Source organism: Atractosteus spatula, chromosome 23 (assembly GCF_055471065.1).
Source record: "Atractosteus spatula isolate fAtrSpa1 chromosome 23, fAtrSpa1.hap1, whole genome shotgun sequence".
Taxonomy (NCBI): Eukaryota; Metazoa; Chordata; class Actinopteri; order Semionotiformes; family Lepisosteidae; genus Atractosteus; species Atractosteus spatula.
The window spans coordinates 13994006-14014433 of record NC_142728.1 but is presented as its reverse complement, the minus strand read 5'-3'; the positions used below and the strand labels follow the sequence as shown (position 1 = coordinate 14014433).

The 20428-nt window shown below is 47.4% G+C and overlaps 1 protein-coding gene across 2 annotated transcripts; it reads right to left on the bottom strand.

The window, feature by feature from the left end:
* Positions 1-481: 481 nt before the first annotated feature.
* Positions 482-19033, bottom strand: cercam (cerebral endothelial cell adhesion molecule). 2 transcript variants are annotated; one of them, XR_016094749.1, is made up of 14 exons: positions 18694-19033; positions 16252-16362; positions 14765-14882; positions 13522-13656; positions 12867-13071; positions 12225-12344; positions 12058-12134; positions 11539-11645; positions 10494-10626; positions 8781-8908; positions 7688-7891; positions 1488-1726; positions 1149-1220; positions 482-911 (listed from the first exon to the last, which is right to left on the bottom strand). XR_016094749.1 is itself a non-coding variant. In XM_088940589.1 (13 exons), exons 1-12 carry the CDS (start codon positions 18891-18893, stop codon positions 1495-1497), a joined length of 1770 nt encoding a protein of 589 aa, XP_088796715.1. In that variant the 5' UTR covers positions 18894-19033; the 3' UTR covers positions 482-1220; positions 1488-1494. The 2 variants fall into 2 exon arrangements, 1 of the variants encoding a protein (XP_088796715.1); XM_088940589.1 differs by having other exon boundaries at positions 482-1220.
* Between the last annotated feature and the right edge of the window lie 1395 nt (positions 19034-20428).

Below are 20428 nucleotides of genomic sequence, written 5' to 3'. Positions count from 1 at the left end.
TTTCTTCTTCCTATTTTACATGCTGCATGTACTTAAAACAACGACCAACCGATATCGACAAAAACTAAAGCTGACGTCGAATCGGGCATTAACCTCGCTAATATTAAGACTATCAAATTCGAAAGTCTAAAAAAAACAACTAAAATTCTTCAACAATTGTTGACATGTTTCATCCCTTGAAAACGTTTGTCTTTGTAATAGGAACCACGCTGCCTCAATCATACATTTGGATTTAAAATTACTTCTATTTTATTATTATTCACACCTTACTGCTCAAACCCCTTGTGAAAGACCTGACGGTTTAGGGACAAGTTAGATAAATTGTACCTCGACGGCCACAATGAAGTGTAACTCTTTAAGGAATTTCTTAAAGTAATAAAGTAAGTTCTAATTACGTTCATTACAAGCCTTGTTTTTTTAAACTGCTTCAATGAGAACAGAAATGGTGCACTCAACAACAGACGCAACCACATTACATTAAACCTTGAAATAAATATCACTTTATTATTCACTTCGGGACAGAGCTCATTGTTTTGGAAGTTAATGCCAACGGCTCATCACGGAAGGCCAGCAACACGAATATCTCCAGTCGGTGCGGGGCTGGAGCCAGTGGGGGGCGCTGTTTTGTTTCGCCTGCACAGTGAAGTTCACAGAATGAGATGAGTCGAACCTCCGTATTCGTCAGTGTTGCGTGCTTCTGTGGTGCCTGTGTGCAGCCGGCGGAGAGCGTGTTCTCCCAGCAGCAAAGCAGAAACACCCACTGCGCTTAAAGTTAGCTCATAGAAAACAAAGGTTCAATTTGGGAGATGCGTCTATAGCTTCTGCTTGTCCAGAACCGGCCACAAAAAAAAAACGTGTGTGATATTACACACCCTTGAAGAGCTGATCTTCACACCGATCAGATGAATGAGCTGCTATCACGGAAAAAAAAAAGTTTAAAATATTGTTCGACAAACATGCGCACACACACACACCTATACAAGCGCGCAGACACACACATACACAGGCGCGCACGAAAGGACTGGCATGAGTGGAGTCTTCATTCCTGGAGCAAACCCAGTTGCAATAGTGTGTCCAGCCGTCCAGCTGATAAAAGAGGACCCCCCCCCACACACAACGAGGGAGCCCACGAAATGTCCCAAACTCACAGCCACAGCCTGTAGATTGTACTGTCGCTCATCACCCCCCAGTTCAAGTAAGCAGACCTCCAGCGCCGCTGCCTACAAAAGACATCGAAGAGCATGACTTGATTTATAAGTACGCACCGTTACAATATTCAGATTTTGAATCTTTTTTATTTTGCATTTTCCATTCTATAATGAGTTTGGATGTATTCACACCGTGGAATATCCACACCAGCACCTCACAGAGAGAATTATGACTGAATAAACCTATTAAATTAGTGCATCACCCCTGTTGCCTATATAAGGCACTAATACGTCTGTTTGCAACTGGGCATCAGCAGGGCACAGTTCACAGACACCCACCTTGTGGCTAGAGTTCGTCCCGGTAGGCGTTCTGGAGCCCAGCGCTGGGTGGGGAGCCCTTCAGGGTCTTGTGGGACCCCCGCCAGTCCGTCCGGACCGAATCGTCGTCCCACAGCGTGGAAGTCTCGGTGTCGCTCACCCACTGCGGGTCCCCGGCGTAGTGGCAGGGCTGCACCAGCAGAGGGCGTGTGGAGTACACCTGCAGGTTGCGGTTGGGGAAATGCTCCTTGTACTTCTCACTGCCAGGAGGAAACGACAGCAGTCTGAGCAGTGGCCCAGTGGCTCAGGATCTGTGCCTGTGGCTGGGAGGTTGCAGGTTCAAATCCCGCGGCTGGCAGAGGAATCCTACTCTGTTGGGCCCCTGAGCAAGGCCCTTCACCCCAACTGCTCCAGGGGCGCCGTATAAATGGCTGACCCTGCGCTCTGACCCCAAGTTTCTCTCCCTGTCTGTGTGTCTCATGGAGAGCAAGCTGGGGTCTGCAAAAAGATGAATTCCTAATGCAAGAAATTGTATGTGGCCAATAAAGTGATCTTATCTTACGTTGGAGCAGGCAGCGGACCAGGTTTATTCCCGTGCCGCCCCTGAAGAAGGCTCCACAGCCGAAACGTAGCCCTCTCTTTTCTTTTCCTTTCAGCGGGGATTTATTTACCGGTTCCTCTGCACGTTACACACTAGCGGAGTATAATTACTCGAGACACCAGGGGGCAGCAGAGAGAGCGCTGGAGCTGGAAGGAGAAGCGACAAACAGGAAGAGAGCGCAGGGGAGGGGATTGAAGAGGAAGTGGTGAGGACATGCCGAACAGCGCTCCTGTAATCGCTTCCAGAACACTGCAGCAGCCGCTGATGGATATCACATCTGGCACCACGATGGCAGCAAACCAGAGTTTCGGCACTGCCCCTGAGACAGACATTTAGAGGCGAAAAGGCATGTACGCCAGAGCGATTTAAATCAAAATTTAACAACTAGGGGGAAAAAAAGCCCCTTGTGGCAGGTGCTGTAAAAACACTTTAATACAGCGCTGAAAACAGAAAACAGCGTCTGTTTCAGTCCCAGTCAGCACGTCAAATACATGTCCCAAATACTGAGATCTACAGTACCAGTACCAGTCAAAAGTTTGAGTACAACCTCCTTGAAACCAGGTTTTTCCCTGATTATCTGTGCTTTAAACGGTATAAACGTGTCTATAAACACCTAATATTTAAGATTATAAGCACACATAACGTGTGCTTATAATCTTACGTGAACTGCATTGAAAATGTTCATTTTTTCATTTTCAACAAAATGAACACCCAAAGCAAACTATAAATATAGGGAGCACAGGCAAAATTTGTGTTTGTCATTCCTGAATGAACATGGCAAAAGTTGCTCAGCAAGCAAGGAAAAAAGAGTCTATAAAAAGCAGTTACTGACACTTGCAAAGTGTTTGCAATTTGTCTTCAAGACTGACACTCATTTCTTAAAGTAATTACAGACTGTCTTTTTTTCCTCGCATGCTGAGCAAACTTCTCTATATTTATAGTAATCTTGGACCCTCACCTGCTTACCAATAATTGATGACAAAAGGTTAATGAGGTAACATGCTTGTAAACCGTGAGAACATCTCACTAGACAATTTTTAACTTCTGTTAGTGTTCTAACACCACGTTCTACACATTTCTGACTTTTAACTAACTAGCCAGGGCTTCAGACTGAAATCCACTTGCTTTGGGTGTTCGTTTTATTGCAAATGAAAAATTCACATTTTCAATGCAGTTCACTTAAGATTATAAGCACACGTCCTGTAATTAAGTATTAGGTGTTTATAGACAGGTATAATCACAGATAATCATGGAAAACCTGGTTTCAAGGAGGCGTACTCAAACTTTTGACTGGTGCTGTACTCTTGGGCTACTCGCAGACTGCAAGCTCACTCTTTCATAGTAGAGTAGATAGATAAAGGCTCCCTCTGACCTTATCAAAGGCACATTTCTACTCCAATCCCAACATCTGTGCTCACACACTTTAAAAAAAACCTTGCACCAGCTGTTTCTTAGTCTCCTCTAGCTCGGTGTTCAGAACTCTCCCTGCTGTCTCAATAACTTGGAAAGTATTTTTTTTTTCCAGGAGTGATCTGTGTTTTGGCAGCAGGGACCAAACATAGCTGTACAATGACCTCAGCACCTAACAGCTAGAAATGGCAAAAAAAGATGTATTTCAGTTTCCTGTCTGCAACAAGTGATCAACACACTAAACATTATATAGCATTTGCTCTTGGAATCAAGTCAATCTGGCTCTTCTTCTCTACAGACTAATTTTTCTTACTCTGCTTAGCATGTTCATGCATATATCCTGACCTTTTCAGCTCATAAATACTGAGCATATCCCATATGAACAAGTATTAAGCACAGCAGCCAGGAGACGTAGAGGTGCTTCCAGGGATATTAGGAAACAAAGTGATCAGCTGAAATCTAAACTTATCATTAATATTCAGTATAAATTTAGAGGTAAGGAGCATAACTTCTTACAAATTCTGAAAAAAAACGCTTCTAAAGTGAATCTTAGTCACAAGCCCGTCGTGACTAAACATCCAAGGTTAAGAGAGTGCCCCACCATCTCCGACACATCTGCAGAATGATTTACAGGAATGTAGAGCATTGGTGCCAATACATAGCTTCCCTTGCCTAACCTGACAAATCCCTTAGTATCTCTCTGTGCAAGAAGAACATTCACACTGAAAACTCCCACTTCAGGCTATGCTTATATTTCAATGGTTTAACTGTAGTGCAGGTCTCTCATAACTAAGGTAATGTAAGGTAGGTAGGTCCCCTTTTCAGGCCATCAAGGCCCATGGGGAAACAGGGAGCAAGGGCCACCATTTTTCTCAACCATCCGACACTGGAGGTGGAGGTGATGTGGTCAGTATCACGCTCCGGCTGGCCAGAAGGATTAACCCCTGGGACTGCTTTCCAAATGAGTACAAGTGGACCTGGGAGCCATCTGGAAGGAATTGGAGCTACATCCCTCACCCCTACCTGGGATTGAACCCAGGACCTTCCTGTCAAGAGCTAGATGCCCTTGCCATCTGAGCTACCACGGCTCAGGTCTCTCATAACTAGCACTTGTTAATGAATAATTGACACTTCTGTGCTTCTCATCTCATTTCAGTATTTTATATTATTTTTCACATACTTGGGTTTATCCAGTTGATTTGCATGTGCACCCATCTATTATTTCCAATTGAGGGTAATGTCACAGTGACCTACTGGACATTCGGACCCTCAGCCTTCCAAATTCAAGATCAGAACACTGCCACTGCAACACACAGCTGTTGTGACGTCAGTCAGATCTGATGGCGCAAATATACGGGTTGTGGACTATAGAGGTGCACGAATTTCTCAATTTGGGGCTTTTCTTTTTGCTCTTAGAAATAATAATATCCTTCATTTCCCAATCCGTCAATCGCAAATAGTGAATGTGAAATGTCTTTAAGGCGTTGAAAGCTTTCAGATTAACATCGACAACTTATTATACAGTAGGTGTTGATCCCTTCACAAGTAGGGGACTCATGTATCAAACGTCTCAACGGGCACACGATATTTTTCAGATTTTTAAAATTTCCTAAAAAAAAAGTTACAGATCAGCTCCCCACATCAGGAATGTGCAGTAAAGTCAAAATCAGTCAACAGCAGGACTCAAGGCCTGCACGCCAACTTAGCAAGATCAACTGTACGTTGGGGTAAATGACATGCCAAGAAAAATTGTGTGGAGAAATGTCTCAACTGTATTGTGGCCACAATGATACTCCACATTTTCTAAAATATCTTGACTCTTTTAACACAGTCCAATGTATTTCAGGGAGTTTGTACCCTATATTTTAAAAAGAATATGACTCAGGCACTATAAAAAACAGCTGTACGGGTCAGGGTTGTTTTTAACAGTTTTTCAGCTGACCTGACGGGACTACACCCACCCACTAAAAAGGATAACAACTACAACAATTAAAAAACAGATGCAGCAGCAATGATCATATTTCCATGTTGCTCTCTTCGTCAGAGTTGGAGGAAATCAGACAAGACTCTTCACAGAGCTCCAAGCTGCTCCTGCCTTTCTCATATTTTCACACATCTGTCTCGGTTTCCCTGCAATACAGCGCGTCATTCGTGCAGATGGCTTTTACATGGGGAAAAAAAACTATGCTACAAACAGCCAGAGCAATGTATTCATTGTCAGGATGAAAGAAGAGAATCTTTAAATCGAACACAGTGTCTACAGAGGCAGGACGCCAAACCAAATCATTCACTCGGGAAAAGTTGTGTTGCTTTGGAACATGTGACTGGATTGTCTGGTAATTTCACGCAGACGAGCAATCTCCTTCTCCAGAACTGAAAAAAATCCACACAGCATTATAGTTAGATGTTTACGGTGGTATACCGGGGGGGAAAAGCAGGTCAGAGATCTCAATCAAGCCCAATAAGTTAACAGCAGAGCACAAATGTCAAAACGTAACATGCATGAGATCCAAGAAACCAGGAAACAAAACATGAGCAACTGTAAAGTGGTAAATAATGCTTTCAGCGTCAAAAAAGAAACCAAGACATATGAGGAACGTTTGCTCTACTGTTTCCTGAGGATGCTGGGAGATCTGGGTGCTAACTGCATCTACCCTGGCAGGATCTGCTTGGCAAAAGAACAGCCTGAAACACCTTACAATACAAGCACTGGAAAACCACTCCCATCGACCTCAGCGTTCAAGCACAGATTTCAATTGCCTCCTGCATAAACCCCCTCCCCTTAACTCCAAGTACAAAAATGCCGAACACTTTCAGAACGGCATCGGGCCCAGCGCAATCAGAGTTGGCGATTGTAACAAAGACAGCGAGACAGCGCCGCTCAAGGATACCTGACCTTTACTGTGAACATCCGGGAGCAGCTGTTGCTCACAGACTGCGAATGGAGCGCGAGCTTTCTGAAAGCGAACTACGACCTACACTTGGAAGGTAACGTCGCACATTTAACGTCGCAGTACGCTGCGAGCAAATTCATTTGCTCTAATTTATTCCTTTATTTTACTCTCCCTCTTTGTGTTTTTAGATGAGACCCTGATACCGTGACTGACCTGAGCAGAAGATAAGATAAGATCACTTTATGAGCCATATAGAATTTCTTGCATGAGGAATTTGTCTTTTCGCATACCCCAGCTTGCTCTCCATGAGACACAGACAGGGAGAGAAGCTGGAGGGTCAGAGCGCAGGGTCAGCCATTTATACAGCGTCCCTGGAGCAGCTGGGGCGAAGGGCCTTGCTCAGGGGCCCAACGGAGTAGGATTCCTCTGCCGGCCGCGGGATACGAACCGGCAACCTTCCAGCCACAGGCGCAGATCCTGAGCCACAGAGCCACCACACCGCCCGAGAAGTCCATAAGATTTTGCACGGTACTTTCTACCGCAGGTCACAGAATGAACACCACAATCCGAGAAAATCATGACCCACGTCCAAGTCAAAGAATGTTCATCGAAACGCCAAGGTACTCGTTTATAGGACGATCCTGCGGCCTGTCAGAATGCCTGGACCCTGGTAGTATGGGGCGTGGAGTTTTTGAGAAGATGGGAAGGGAGGATTCTAAGGAGGATATTCGGCACTGTCAATGACGAATTCGGACCAATCAAGAACCGGAGATCTTGTATCCCAATCCTGATATTGCCAGCAAAAGTAAAAGTGGAGCGGATTAGGTGGCTGGGGCATGTACAGGGACTGTCCCAGGACAGATGCCCTAAAAAAAATACTAGAGGGAAGGCTAGGCAGGAAGAGACAAGGGCCCCAAAAGCGATGGATCGACGCCGCCGAGGGTGCTCTGAGGAAAGTGGGGGTGCGCAGGTGGAGGCCCTAGATCGAGATGATCGGCGAGATGTGGTGCAGCAGGCCAGGGCCCACAGTGGGCTGTGACGCCAAGGAGAGAGAGAGAGACCCATCATGAACGGAAGTAGATGAAACACAGAGGGATATATACCACAATGAAAAGAACACGAGACCAGATATGGAGAGTAGCATCACTTGCCGATTGGTGTTCGACTTCAGTCTGGCAGACAGAATAGAGCCCGGCTGTAAACTCATATTATCCATTACCATTAAAAGAAGGTTGCCCACCTGCAAGCCTCTGAGTGAAAATTCTGCAACAGCCCAGCAGTATTAAAGACAACAAGAATTTCGGGGTGGGACTCACTTGGGGTGCTTGTCGTACATGATGGGCAGGAACTCATCCACGGGCAGCATCTTGGAGAGCGGCTCGGCGTTCAGGAGCTTCTGGGCGCCCTGCAGCGAGATGGCGTAGGAGAGGGTCCAGTAGGAGTAGTCTGCCACCACCAGGTTCCTCACATTCTCCACAGGCTGCTCCTCTGTGGGGTTCACCTGCTTGCGGCCCAGGTATCTGCGAAAGGAGACGAAGGAGAAAAGCCAGTGGCAGATGGCAGCCCCAGCTGGGTCAGCAGTAACCCGAATCGTCCTATTCAGTCTCATCCTAAAATGCACTAATTACGCAAGAGCCTTTATTGGTGTTGTGCAAAATCAACCAGCTTTCTTTCAAGTGCCACCCTCTCAATAAAAGGAAAATGAAAACTGAGTGCTCACCGAGCAGAGAACTGAATGCCGCGGCAAACAGCGACGCTTATACACATGCTGTTTTATAACCACGGGTTGTCCAATCTTCGCGCAACTCAGACCTAATTCTCCATGTGAATTTAATTACCAACATACCTATTTTTTTTTCACCTTGTAAATGTACAGAGCAAGGTCTTAGTGCACCGTCTGTCTTGGGAGAATAATATACTCCCCACCCTGGCACAAAATATTAGGAACCCCCTTTGTCACAAGAATAGACTCCCTGCATGCACGGGGCAGAGCAGAGGCTCTGTGGCTCAGGATCTGCGCCTGTGGCTGGAAGGTTGCCGGTTCAAATCCCGCAGCCGGCAGAGGAATCCTACTTCGTTGGGCCCCTGAACAAGGCCCTTAACCCCAGCTGCTCCAGGGGCACTGTACAATGGCTGACCCTGTGCTCTGACCCCCAGTTTCTCTCCCTGTCTGTGTGTCTCATGGAGAGCAAGCTGGGGTCTGCGAAAAGACGAATTCCTAATGCAAGAAATTGTAAAGGGCCAATAAAGTGATGTTTTTAATGTGTGACTGGACTGAGGGAATGCTACTCCTACAACAACGAGCTGGAATTAGACTGCAAATACCTCATGAACCAATACAGGTTATTGGCTAATATTCTGGCCAGTGAGCTTATTAGGCCTCGTTAGTGGCGACATGACATGACTCACATGAGGTCCCAGTCCAGCTCCACCTTCTCGATCTCCTCCATCATGCGCATGAGCCGCCTCTTGAAGTTGCCCTGGAAACGCACATCATCCTCGAACACCACGGCTTTGTCCAGCTGTTGGTCGACCATCTGGGGGGAGTGGCAGAGGTCCCCGTCAGCTCTCACGTGCTCTTGTTCCGTTCTGGTCTATCACCCGGTGGTCCTCCCCAGACATGCACCGGAGGGGGGGGGGGGCTTCACAATCCCCTTTCTCCCGAACGCAGCAGCCGTGGTTCGATGGCGGCCTTGTCTTACCTCTCCTTGTCTGGCCTTCAGCTTTGCACGATCGGTGAGGGCTGTAATAGCCGGAGACGTGGCTAGGGATCGGACCGCAATCACAGCTGTAGCACCGCTGAGCCCACAGTCCCTGTGGGGTGGTGTTGCACCTAGGCTCTTAATGTCCTCACTGACCCGAGCACTAGCTCGGACGGATCAACATAACCTTTTTTGGAAAGGTTCTCCAGCTGTCGAATACCTCCGGGTTCTGGATTCTGGGCCTTGAGGACTGGGTTTGAGCAATGTGCTGTGATCTAGGATGGCCTATGGCACTGGAGAACTTAAGGTCTCGTTTTCATCTGAGCTCTTGGTTACCTATTGATCTAATTGTGTGGTCAGTCGGAAGAAGTGTACGTTTCTTCCCAGATGTTAGAAATGCAAAGCTGTACAGTGACCCATAAGATCTGCTTGACGAACAGACCTCCAAGGCCAGAGTTGTCCACTTTTGCATTGGTGAGAAAATCTACAGCAGCCTGACCTCTTCTTGCAATTTAGGGTCACAGGGGAGACAAAACCTATCCCAGCAAGCAAGGGGAGCAAGGCAGGATACACCCTGGATGGGACGCCAGTCCATTGCAGGGCAGAGAGGCACAAACAAGGGCACAGACATGCACACACTTACACCAGGGCCAATTAACCAGTAAACCAGTACGTCTTTGGACTGTGGGACTAATCTGGAGCATCTCAAGGAAACCCATGTGAACACAGGGAGAATAAACAAACTCCACCCTGATGGCACCCTAGGTCTGGAATTGAACCCAAGCTCTCGGCACTGTGAGGCAGCAATGCTAACCACTGCACCACCATACTGCCCCTATAGGTTTGTCAAGTCATGACATTTGCCAAACCGCTTCATACTGTACGGTGTCGTGGGAAGCCGGAGCCTACCCGGCAAGCAACAAGTGAGAGGCAGGGTACACCCTGGACAGGACGCCAGTCCATCGCAGGGCCAGTGCAAGCCAATCATACATGGGGACAATTTGGAGGTCATGGTAAAGGCTGAGGGGGGAAATTTGGCCTAGTCACTGGGATAACTCCCTACTCTTCTTGAGAAACGCCCGGGGATCTTTAATAACCACTGAGAGTCAGGACCTCGGTTTAACGTCTCATCCGAAAGACAGCACCCACTACAGTATAGTGTCCCCATCACTATACCGGGGCATTAGGACCCACACAGACCGCAGGGTGGGCACCCCCTACTAAAACTAACACCACTTCCAGCAGCAACCATAGCATTCCCAGGAGGTCTCCCATCCAGGTACTGGCCAGCCTCAACCCTGCTGAGCTCTAGTGGGTTGCCAGTTGAGAGCTGCAGAGCGATATGGCTGCTGGCTGTATAGCGGGTTGTGCACTCTGAAAATGAGGTTTTGTGTTCTTCAGCGTGACAGCTGGCTCTCACCTCCTTCCAGATGTAGTAATGGCTGAGGAAGCAGCCCACTTCACCCTTGGTCAGAGTCCGGCCCGAAAAAGGGTCATAGTACCCCGGCAAGAGGTCCACTCCCAAGAGCTTGATGTCACTGCTGTTCAGGGCGCTGCAGGGGCACAGAAACGAGATTTTAAAAAAATAACATTTTTGAAATAAAAAGGAGAATCAGTGACTGGTATCCTCAGCCAAAACTCATTGCTTTCTTCAATGTGACTGAAAACACGTTGGGGTTTAGTGAATAATACTGTAAACTGCACCGAACAGCAAAAGAAACTTCTCTCTCATAACCACAACAAATTCACAAAGTCAACGTAAGGAAAATCTATTTTTTTTTGTAGCAGGTGCACTGCCATTTACTTGAACAGACACTGGTAAACTCGGTATGTTGATTACGACTTGTCATCAACAGGACTGATCAACAGAGGGGTCTGCCGGAGCGGTGGCTCTGTGGCTCAGGATCTGCGCCTGTGGCCGGAAGGTTGCCGGTTCGTATCCCGCGGCTGGCAGAGGAATCCTACTCTGTTGGGCCCCTGAGCCAGGCCCTTAACCCCAACTGCTCTAGGGGCGCCGTATAAATGGCTGACCCTGCGCTCTGACCCTAAGCTTCTCTCCCTGTCTGTGTCTCTCATGGAGAGCAAGTTGGGGTCTGCGAAAAGACAAATTCCTAATGCAAGAAACTGTATATGGCCAATAAAGTGATCTTATCTGTAAAGGTCCCAAGCCAATAGCATTATAGGCCACCTTTCGGAAGCAATTCAAGCTTTGCGTTTTCCTGTGACCGCCTGACACGTGTCAGGGAAGCCGGGGGGGGGGAGTTACTGTCTCGTGAGACGGTGTCCAATTCGTCTTGTAGATCTTGGACAAAACATGTGTCTGTTTGCTGACCTCTCTGCCCAAGCTGCGTCACTCCGGGCTTTCAGAAGGAGGGAAGAAACAGGAGAAGAAGTGGGAGAGGTGGAGGAAAGGAGAGAGCCAGCAGGCGACTGATACAAGAGAGCAGAAAGAGGAGACCAGATACCCTCCATCCACTGCGTCCACGACTTTGGCATCGATCTCTTGCTCGTACAGGGACCAGAGCATCCTCTCTCGGCGGTCCGGCCTGCGGCGAAGATTGATCAAGTACACCTGCAGAAGGGCAGCCGTTTACACAGGGATACCAACATTTTTCATCCATCCACAACAGGAGCTAATTCACCTTCATAGAAATCTAGGGAGAAGCAATGTCATCTTTTTTCCTTATTTCAGACTGGGGGACTGATTGCAAATCCAATCAGTGAAGGAACCCATTATTATCAAGCAGAATCTTATCAGGCCCTATGTGGATGGATGTTTGGCATTCGTTAATTATTCAGATTGCTGCAGCATGAGACATTTCACCGCATATGGCAAAAACCATACCTCTGTCTTTGGCTAAACCCTGAAATCATTTCTCCCAAGAAGAGGAGGTGGACACTCAAAAACCTTCACCCTGTTTAAAATTCAAAGCAGCAGCCTGCTGGAAAAAACAAACTACTGTGTCCAAGGGAAAGGTTCTTACTTCATCAAACCCCATTCGGTCCATTTGTTTGGGAGGTAGATACACATATTGGGAGGGATGCATGCGGGGTCCATCGCCTGCAGGAAACAAATGAAATCTTGAATAAACGAATCAAACATTTCACTTCCAGAAAGAGAATTGTGCCGACGGAAGTCGCTGACACTCACTCATCGCCTCTAGCTGAAGGTGAATGAAGTTGACGCGGTCGTCCTCGATAGTTTGGTGCGGCTTGGCGGGGACATTCAAGTACCCGTAGCGATCCTTGTTACAGACGTACATCTGCACTTCTGGGTCAGAACAGACACCCGTAAAACCAGAGCAAAGAGAGAGGCGATGCACAGAGAGGCATGGGAAAGCATGGTTCAATCTGGAGGCCTCACCAAACTTCCCCCTGGCCTTTACCAATCATGGCCTCCTAATAATCCCCCATCTCTGAACTGGCTCCATCACTCTGCTCTCCTCCCCACTGAGAGCTGGTGTGTTGAATGGACTGGCGCACTTTGGCTGCCGTCACATCACCCAGGTGTGGGGGGGTTACACATTGGTGGCGGTAGTGGGATTCCCCATTACCTGTAAAGCATTTTGAGTGGAGTGTCCAGAAAAGTGCTATGTACTTGTAAGAAATTGTTATTATTTGTTATTGTACAAGTAAAACAGAGTAAGTGCATGGTGAAAGCTTGACAAAACCGTAGGAAAACTATATGGAAATTCAACATGGCACACATCCTGTGTCTTCATTCCACGGCGTTTACCTCATCAGCCGGGTTTTGAATGGGACGCTGGCGCAAACCAGCAAGACCGCCCTGTACCTGAGACGCGGCAGGAGAAGGCGAAGACGATGATGTCATCGAAGGGCCAGGAGTAGTCAGGGTGGGGGGGGTGGAAGGCCAGCTTCTTGACGCCCTCCTTGCGCAGGTCCAGCAGGAAGGTGGAGTGCACCATGGGGACTGGGAAACAGCCGCTCCGGTGTCTGTGCTTGGTGGGGAAGTATTCCGCCGTGCGCCGGTAATAGCCCTGAAGACGGACAGACGCGCCCGAGATAAGGGCGCCGTCACGGAAGCCGGGGGCTATCCGCAGAGAGAGACCAGCGAGATAGGAAGACCCTATGGGAAGCGGCAGGAACGGAGCAAACGATAGGGGTTCGCTCCGGACTCGAGGTATCGGGCGGAGTCGGGGACGACACATAAGCCCTCAGGTAGCGGACGTGGGGCGACCTGGTGAAGCGAGCCTCCTGACATCCGATCCCAATGCCGAGCGAGGAGGACAGGGCAGACCGGAAATAAATAGCCAACCTCCACCAGACGCGCAGGAACGGCCACAGGGAAGCAAGGAAGAGGACAGAAAGGTGGAGCGCCCTCTAGGGGAAGGAAGAGAGTCGTGACAGGCGCAGAGAAAATCAGGTGCCCAGAAAATGGGGCAGGTGCCTGTGGAGTGGACCGGACAGTGGCGGGGGGCTCTCCTTACCTGCGGGGTAATGCCACACCAGTAGTTGGAATAGGCCGTCTGGGAGTCCAGCATGGGAGCAACAACCGACATGTTCTCGGCTACAAGAAGACTCAGGGTCTCAGGGTTGGTCAGGATATTATCCGTGTCACAATACTGAGGAGCAGGACAAAGGCAGGTCAGGGAATGGCCTTCCCTTCCAGCGGTGCATTACAGTACACTCATGCCCCCCGGTATCCGAACCGAATTTGTTCCCGAAAATCCGTTTGGAAGGCGGGAGATTATAAATCGGAAATAGAAACTCCATTATTTCGCACGGGAAAAAATTCCACCCCGTTCCGAGCCGAAGACAAGTCCACCATAAACATATAATACCATACAGACCATTATAGCTTAGCTAGTGAACAACGCAGCTCTACTCAAACAAGCCAACAACAGCTGTAAAATAAGTAATGATTTCATATTTACATTTTTCATTCTTTAGTAATAGGTCGCTATCCAAGCGAGCGGCTAGAACGATGTGCATACTGTTGTCGACTATTCCACTGAAGAATCCTTTTCTCTTCCCGAAGACCCCAGGATGAGCAGCAACCACAAAAACTACACTTGCACTCCGAGCGTAAACAAAGCACTGCTGCCTCACGGCGTCGTTCAGCACAACGCCCGTCATCCGCGCAGACACAAGCAGAGGCTGTTCGCTGGCACTCAATCCAGATGTTCACAGAAGGTTCTCGGCCAAAATCGGTCGCTTTCGAACTTCAGAGCTCGGATTAGCGGAATTTCGTTATTATAACAAGGCACAAAAATTCTTAACGTTTGGATTAGCGGAAATTTGTTTACCGAACATTCTTATACAGAGGTATGAGTGCACTTTGACGCCACCAGCACCTTAATAGTCATACCAGTCTTACTAATTATCACAGAAATCGTCAGGGAGCTGACTTTAGTTATATGCTGTAACGGAGTGGATTGGAAGGGTCACATGATGAGTAACCCCGGACAAAAATCAGATCTCTTCTATCCACATTTAATCTTGTTTTCTCACCAACACAATTGCTTTTGTTTTTTGGTAACTGCATTACCGCCCAAATACACTTCTTGTTTCCAAAATCTCCAGAACTGACGGGTCTTTCACAGAGCAAGGAGGAGCAGAAAATAAGCTCTTGTGCGACTACTGAATACATCAAAAGTAACTGTCTGAGGTGTCCCAGGCCTTTGCGTTTCAGATATTTATGGGAAAAACCGGGGCTCTTGGGGCACCTACCAGAATGTAGTCAGCCCAACGCCTCTTGGCAAAGTTGAGTGCGGCCTGCTTGAGTTTCATGAGGTACTCATACCTCCCATTGGTCCAGTGCTTGGGTCCCATCTCCCCTGGGTACGACCTGCACAATGCAGACAAGGAGGAAAAGCAGCACAGTGTGTCGGCACCCATCTTTGAAACATCACAGGCTTGAGAGTTTGCAGTCTTAGAAAGTATCTACAGTATGTTGCCCCATTAAGGCTAGCAAGCATATTTTATAATTATAATAATAATAATTGCTTACACTTATATAGCGCTTTTCTGGACCCTCCACTCAAAGCGCTTTACAGGTAATGGGAAATCCCACTACCGCCACCAATGTGCAGCCCCACCTTGATGATGAAGCAGCCATAGTGCGCCAGAACGCTTCCCCACACACCAGCTTTTATAAAGTCATTGCTGGGAAAGAGGTCTGACCTCACAGATCAACTGGAAAAGGACTTGAGTGCATCTCATGCCTTTAAGGGAGGTGGTCCTTTGAGCACTGTGACTGCAAAAACACATCATCTCTCCAGCTTAACCTGCTTGAACCACATTCTAACAGAAGCATCGCCGTCAAACATTTATCCTGGTAGCACAGGAGGGCTCGTACAAGCACAGCCCAGGTAAGAGGGGGGTTGCAGTGCAAGCTTCTGTCTCTCTCTCTTTTTAAAGATGCAGTGTGTGGAGTCTAAGAACAGCATTACAACACAGCATTGCTGACAGGGCCACTCCAACAATTCACTCCAGAAGAAAAAAATAAATTCACACTAAGCCAAGCCGAGACTTGCTGGAGGTTTCCATTGGCATGTGAGCACAGTTTCCTCTCCATTATGCTTCCTGAGGCAATGGAATGCACTTAATGAGATACTGTTGTCCTGAGGCTATCAGGCTGAATCAATGCACCAGGCAGAATGCTCATTCGGGTGGAGATCCGTGCTGCCCAGATTTCATCTGCTCGTATAAAGTGAGCTCTCTTGTCGCACTCTCACCTGAGGAAACTTAACACCGTATTTCTAAGGAGAATCGCAGCTGCACTTTTGAAACAGGAGCTCCATAAATACCACTGATGGAGAACATCTCAACTCCCTCCTCTCCTCCCCGTGCCTTAACTTGTAACATATTGGTTAAGATGCCAGTCGTGTTAAGCTTAAGGCACGGCAATATTTCAGCTTACAACTTGAGTCTCACACTCAGTTGCTGAAGGTACTGGTATTGGTTCCAACCAGCCAAATCAACTCATTCAAATAATTATTCTCTTAAAACACATATCCTATAGAGCGATAGAGGCAAAAACTTTAAAACACCTCGGAGGCTGGTGAGTGAAACTGCAGCTCATTAGACTCAAAGACCAGCTATTCGGCTCAGCCCTCAGCTGGGACAAACGCCAGAAGACACCAGGCCTCCAGAAACCGACTTTGAGACTTGCTTTAGCAGCTGTAGGGGGGGGGCGCTATGCCCAACAGACTCACGTGGGCTTGTCCATCGGCCTCCACTCCACGTAGTGGTAATACTTTTGCATGACGGTCAGCCATTCCCTGAGGATAGCAGTGGTGTTGTCGATATTGTGATCCGTCGCCGCCCTGCAGGTGGAAATAATAATAATATCACTTTATTAACCCTTTACAATTTCTTGCATTAGGAATTGTCTTTTCGCAGACCCCAGCTTGCTCTCCATGAGACACACAGACAGGTAGAGAAGCTTGGGGTCAGAGCACAGGGTCAGCCATTTATACAGCACCCCTGGAGCAGTTGGGGTTAAGGGCCTTGCTCAGGAGCCCAACAGGGTAGGATTCCTCTGCCGGCCGCTGGATTTGAACCGGCAACCTTCCAGCCACAGGCGCAGATCCTTAGCCACAGAGCCAGCCACAGAACTACTATTCACCTCCTTTTAATGACAGTTTTTTTCAATGACTTATTTTTCGGACACAATTAACTGCGTCTTCTCATTCCACAGCATTCTCAAAATAACAAACCATACTGAGGTATGTCATGAGGACATCGTTGGAAAAAAATAGAATTCCAGATAATTAATAACTTGTACACTCAATGGAAAAGGCACGTCACAAACGACGGACACTTTAAGACTCATAAACACGTTAGTAAAAGCTTCGGTGTGCTGTCACACCTGCAGACTACCTTCCACTCGGAAGGGTTTTAATCGTGTTCCTACACACGTGTCATTTCACAGCGAAGGCAATAGGGGGCGCGGTGTAGCAAAATTGAATTCGTTAGCGGCAGCAAAAAAAGAAACCAGGGGCAACCTGGTTGTGAAAGGCGCTATATAAAAATAAATTGAATTGATCATTTTGCTGCAAAACACGAACGATATTGAAGAAGGCTCCACGGCCGAAACGTTGTGTTTTCTTTTCAGCTTGAAATAAACCTATTACTTGTTCCTTTACTGCCTAATATATTCATATCTTCCCATATATATATACACACACAACAGTAATTAGCCCATGCACAGTAGCACTGTCTTTTACAACAGAAGAACATCGTCACACTCCTCTTTGTGCAAATGAACGGCTCTCAAGGACCCACGTGTAGTGTCTTTTGCATACATGAAGTAGACCACCCTGTCAGTGGGCATTCCTGGGTTACACGCTAGCCTTTTCCACCATTTCTGTGAAAAGCAGAAATGACGCGGTCTTAGGAACGCATTTTATCCTTCGTGTGAAACTACGGACACACGTACCGTACACAGGGTTTTGCCTAACCTTCAAACATTGAACGGTAGGCGTTTACGACGCCTTGACGGTAAGACTTAGAGTAAATATGCTGTTTAAACGCTTACATTGTTTTCTCCTTGGCTCTGATGGGCTTTCGTGATGCGAATCAGTCGGAAAGAAAAAAAAACAATTATCGCATCATTAGCGGTTGTTTCTTGGTGATTACTCTGCAAAAGCACCGCGCCGTGAGCGTATTTTAACGCTGCTTGCCCACTATCCCCAACTCGACGCTTCAGTTGTTGGTGATGATGCATACCCCCTGTGAAACAGTGCACAGGTTTCAAGTAAGCGAAGGGAGAAGTTAAGATTGTCGTTTCAAAGCGGTGAAAAACACCGATATCTACAACAAAACACATTCTGCTCTGTGTAGTTTCAGAGCATCAGCAAACAAATGCTTCGCCCGAAATCACTAAGCGACCAACCACAGCTTGAAGTATTGGGAGCTCCTGCTACCTCAAGCTTGTGGTTTCAAAGCCAGGGTGGGGCTTGGCTATTATAACCTTAAGCAAAGTTCTGCACTCGCAGTGCCTGGGTGAAACGTCCTGCCGGTACAAACAGATTTGATTTAATGAACCCTGACTTGCACAGACCATGCCTTCCTCTCGAATTCTATTTCTGTCACTAGAAATGAAAGGTAAAAACGGATTCTCTTTTTTCCTCACCGACACCACAATGAATTTCCAGCCTGACACGCTTAGCAACGCGCAGTGTATTTCTGCTTCTCCGGAGCGGTATTATAGCCCTGGAATGGTAGGGATTATCGTGGTGTGGTTTAATTCCATAAAACGCATGCAGCTCACAATCGTACAGCCAGTTTTGACTACAGAGTCTGATTAGCACATAACTTCGTGTCATGATGATGTTGTCCGCTGTTTCTGACCATGCTGACAAGACAAGAGATTGACCCCCTACTGCCCCGATCCAAAAATCAAATGCACAACACCAGCGGCGTGCTAAGATCTTAAAACCGACTGCAAGAACTTTTTTTTTTTAAGAAAAGGAAAGAATGAGGGGGAGGGGGGAGGACTGTGATGACTCTGGAAGCGAAGAGCCAGAAGAAACTAAGGAAAGCGGAATAATAGAAGATTACTGGCGACATTGAGCGTGTGTATAACCTGCAATGGCTCGGGGGGCTGGCCTCCAGTCCGTCTGTACATCAAGAACAATGCTAAACCCACCTACCATATCGAGATTCGGTCTTTGGGATAGCTCAGTCTCTCTATCGCCCCCAGATAGTAAGGCAGCGAGTGCGCGGCGTTACGCGCAATGATGGCTACGACCACGGTCGGCGGTTGTATTTTCGATTCTTGGTGAAGTTTCTCTTCGGAAAAGTAGCCTTGTGCGCCAGCCAGCAAAGCCGAAACAAGCAGGAAAGGCAACATTGTACCCACGAACGCACGTCTGCTCTTCTCCCTTGAAAAGCAACGCTTCCTCGCCCTCAGCTGTCCGCGTCACCACTTCTCCACTCAGACAAAATTCCTGACTTTTTTTTCCCCTCTCTCACTGGTGTACTCCGGCTGCCGTGCGCGGTGCGGCTCCTCGGTTTTAAATTACAAGGGCTTTCCGTACTTTTTCTTGTACGAATTCGAACATCCTGTCCAGATTTTTACTTGTGTTGCTACGTACCACTTGTGTGACCGGCATCACGTCCCGGGCGCTGAGCTCCCTAACTCCCCCCACCGAACCCACAAACAGTCCGATGATGTCACGCTTCTCGGCGTGAAAATCTCTCTCGAGTATTGCGAGAAAAAAAATGCTGCACCTCATAAACTGAAAAAAATAAATAATTACCAGCAAATGGTCTATTTAAGCAAAATCGGCCATTGTAAACGCAACACTGAGCTAAAAGATGAAAAAGGCTGTGTATGATGACACGTTATTAACATTCTGCAGACAATCTGGGAAAGCGATAAAAAGGCAAACACATGTTAGGATATGTAGTTAGAAGTAGGACATATGTCAAGGGATGTTATATATTTTAACATACTGCAATGGCGGGCTGAAGGAACAATCCTCACCTGAGAAGACCATAAGAGGGAGAGATCCAAATGTTCACATCGTCAGAGGCATTGCCAAAACCAACCCAGCAGACTTCTTCAGAATGAACTGTGAAACGCCAACCAGGGGGCCCCAGGGGAAACTACGTGTTAAGCGCGTTTTACAACTGAGAGCTGCAAGCGTGTCTTTACGCGAAGAGTTGCAGGAGTGTGGAACAGGCTGCCCAGCCGAGTTGTTGAAGCCGCCGAATTCCGTCAAGTCACGGACACTGCTATTCCATGTCATTTCAATCAAACAGGTACACATCTAAACGGATGCAGCCACCTGTCTTAAGTCCGCTGACCCCAAACTGTGTGGAAAATACGCGAAAAGTAGCCTTAAACTGGGCTGTAAATCAAAAGCGAGTCTTCTTTCTTTGTGCTCCGCGTCCTTCTTGACCTGTTATACATTTACTTTACAAATTGATAGATTAAAATGGACTTTTGGAAAGGAATGTTGAAACAGCAGGATGAGATTCTGGGGTCTGGGGTCTATCAGTTAACTCGGATCTGTCAGACGAGCCACACGGTCCTCTTAGCCTTTGTAACTGCTCTTAAACCCGGATCAACAAACGAGTCGGAAAGCAGAGTCGACACTTTCAAGTTAATAGGCCAGAACGGGTTTTCTCCTTGTAGAAGTCTAGTTGCTGTTTGTATATACGGTATACTTATACAAAATACTATTTTTAAACTCGCAGTTAAACCATAGCAAAGCAGACACTAAATTACACCCAAGGGTCCACAAAAATGTGGAAATAATATCCCTGCTATGTGTATAAAGCATAAACACGTTACATATCTCATTCTACAGACTTTCCCTTCACGGAACCTCAACGGATTGGATAGGACACCGGGATGTTGACCCACGGCACTGGACAGGC

What these genes read in the sequence shown, in the direction of transcription:
- cercam (XM_088940589.1), bottom strand. Translation starts at nt 18,893, where the DNA reads ATGTTGCCTTTCCTGCTTGTTTCGGCTTTGCTGGCTGGCGCACAAGGC. An exon ending in AAAGACCGAATCTCGATATG is followed by an intron (nt 16,363 to 18,693) that starts GTAGGTGGGTTT and finishes TTCCACCTGCAG; the next exon opens with GGCGGCGACGGATCACAATA. An exon ending in ATTACTACATCTGGAAGGAG is followed by an intron (nt 8,909 to 10,493) that starts GTGAGAGCCAGC and finishes CACTCCCCCCAG; the next exon opens with ATGGTCGACCAACAGCTGGA.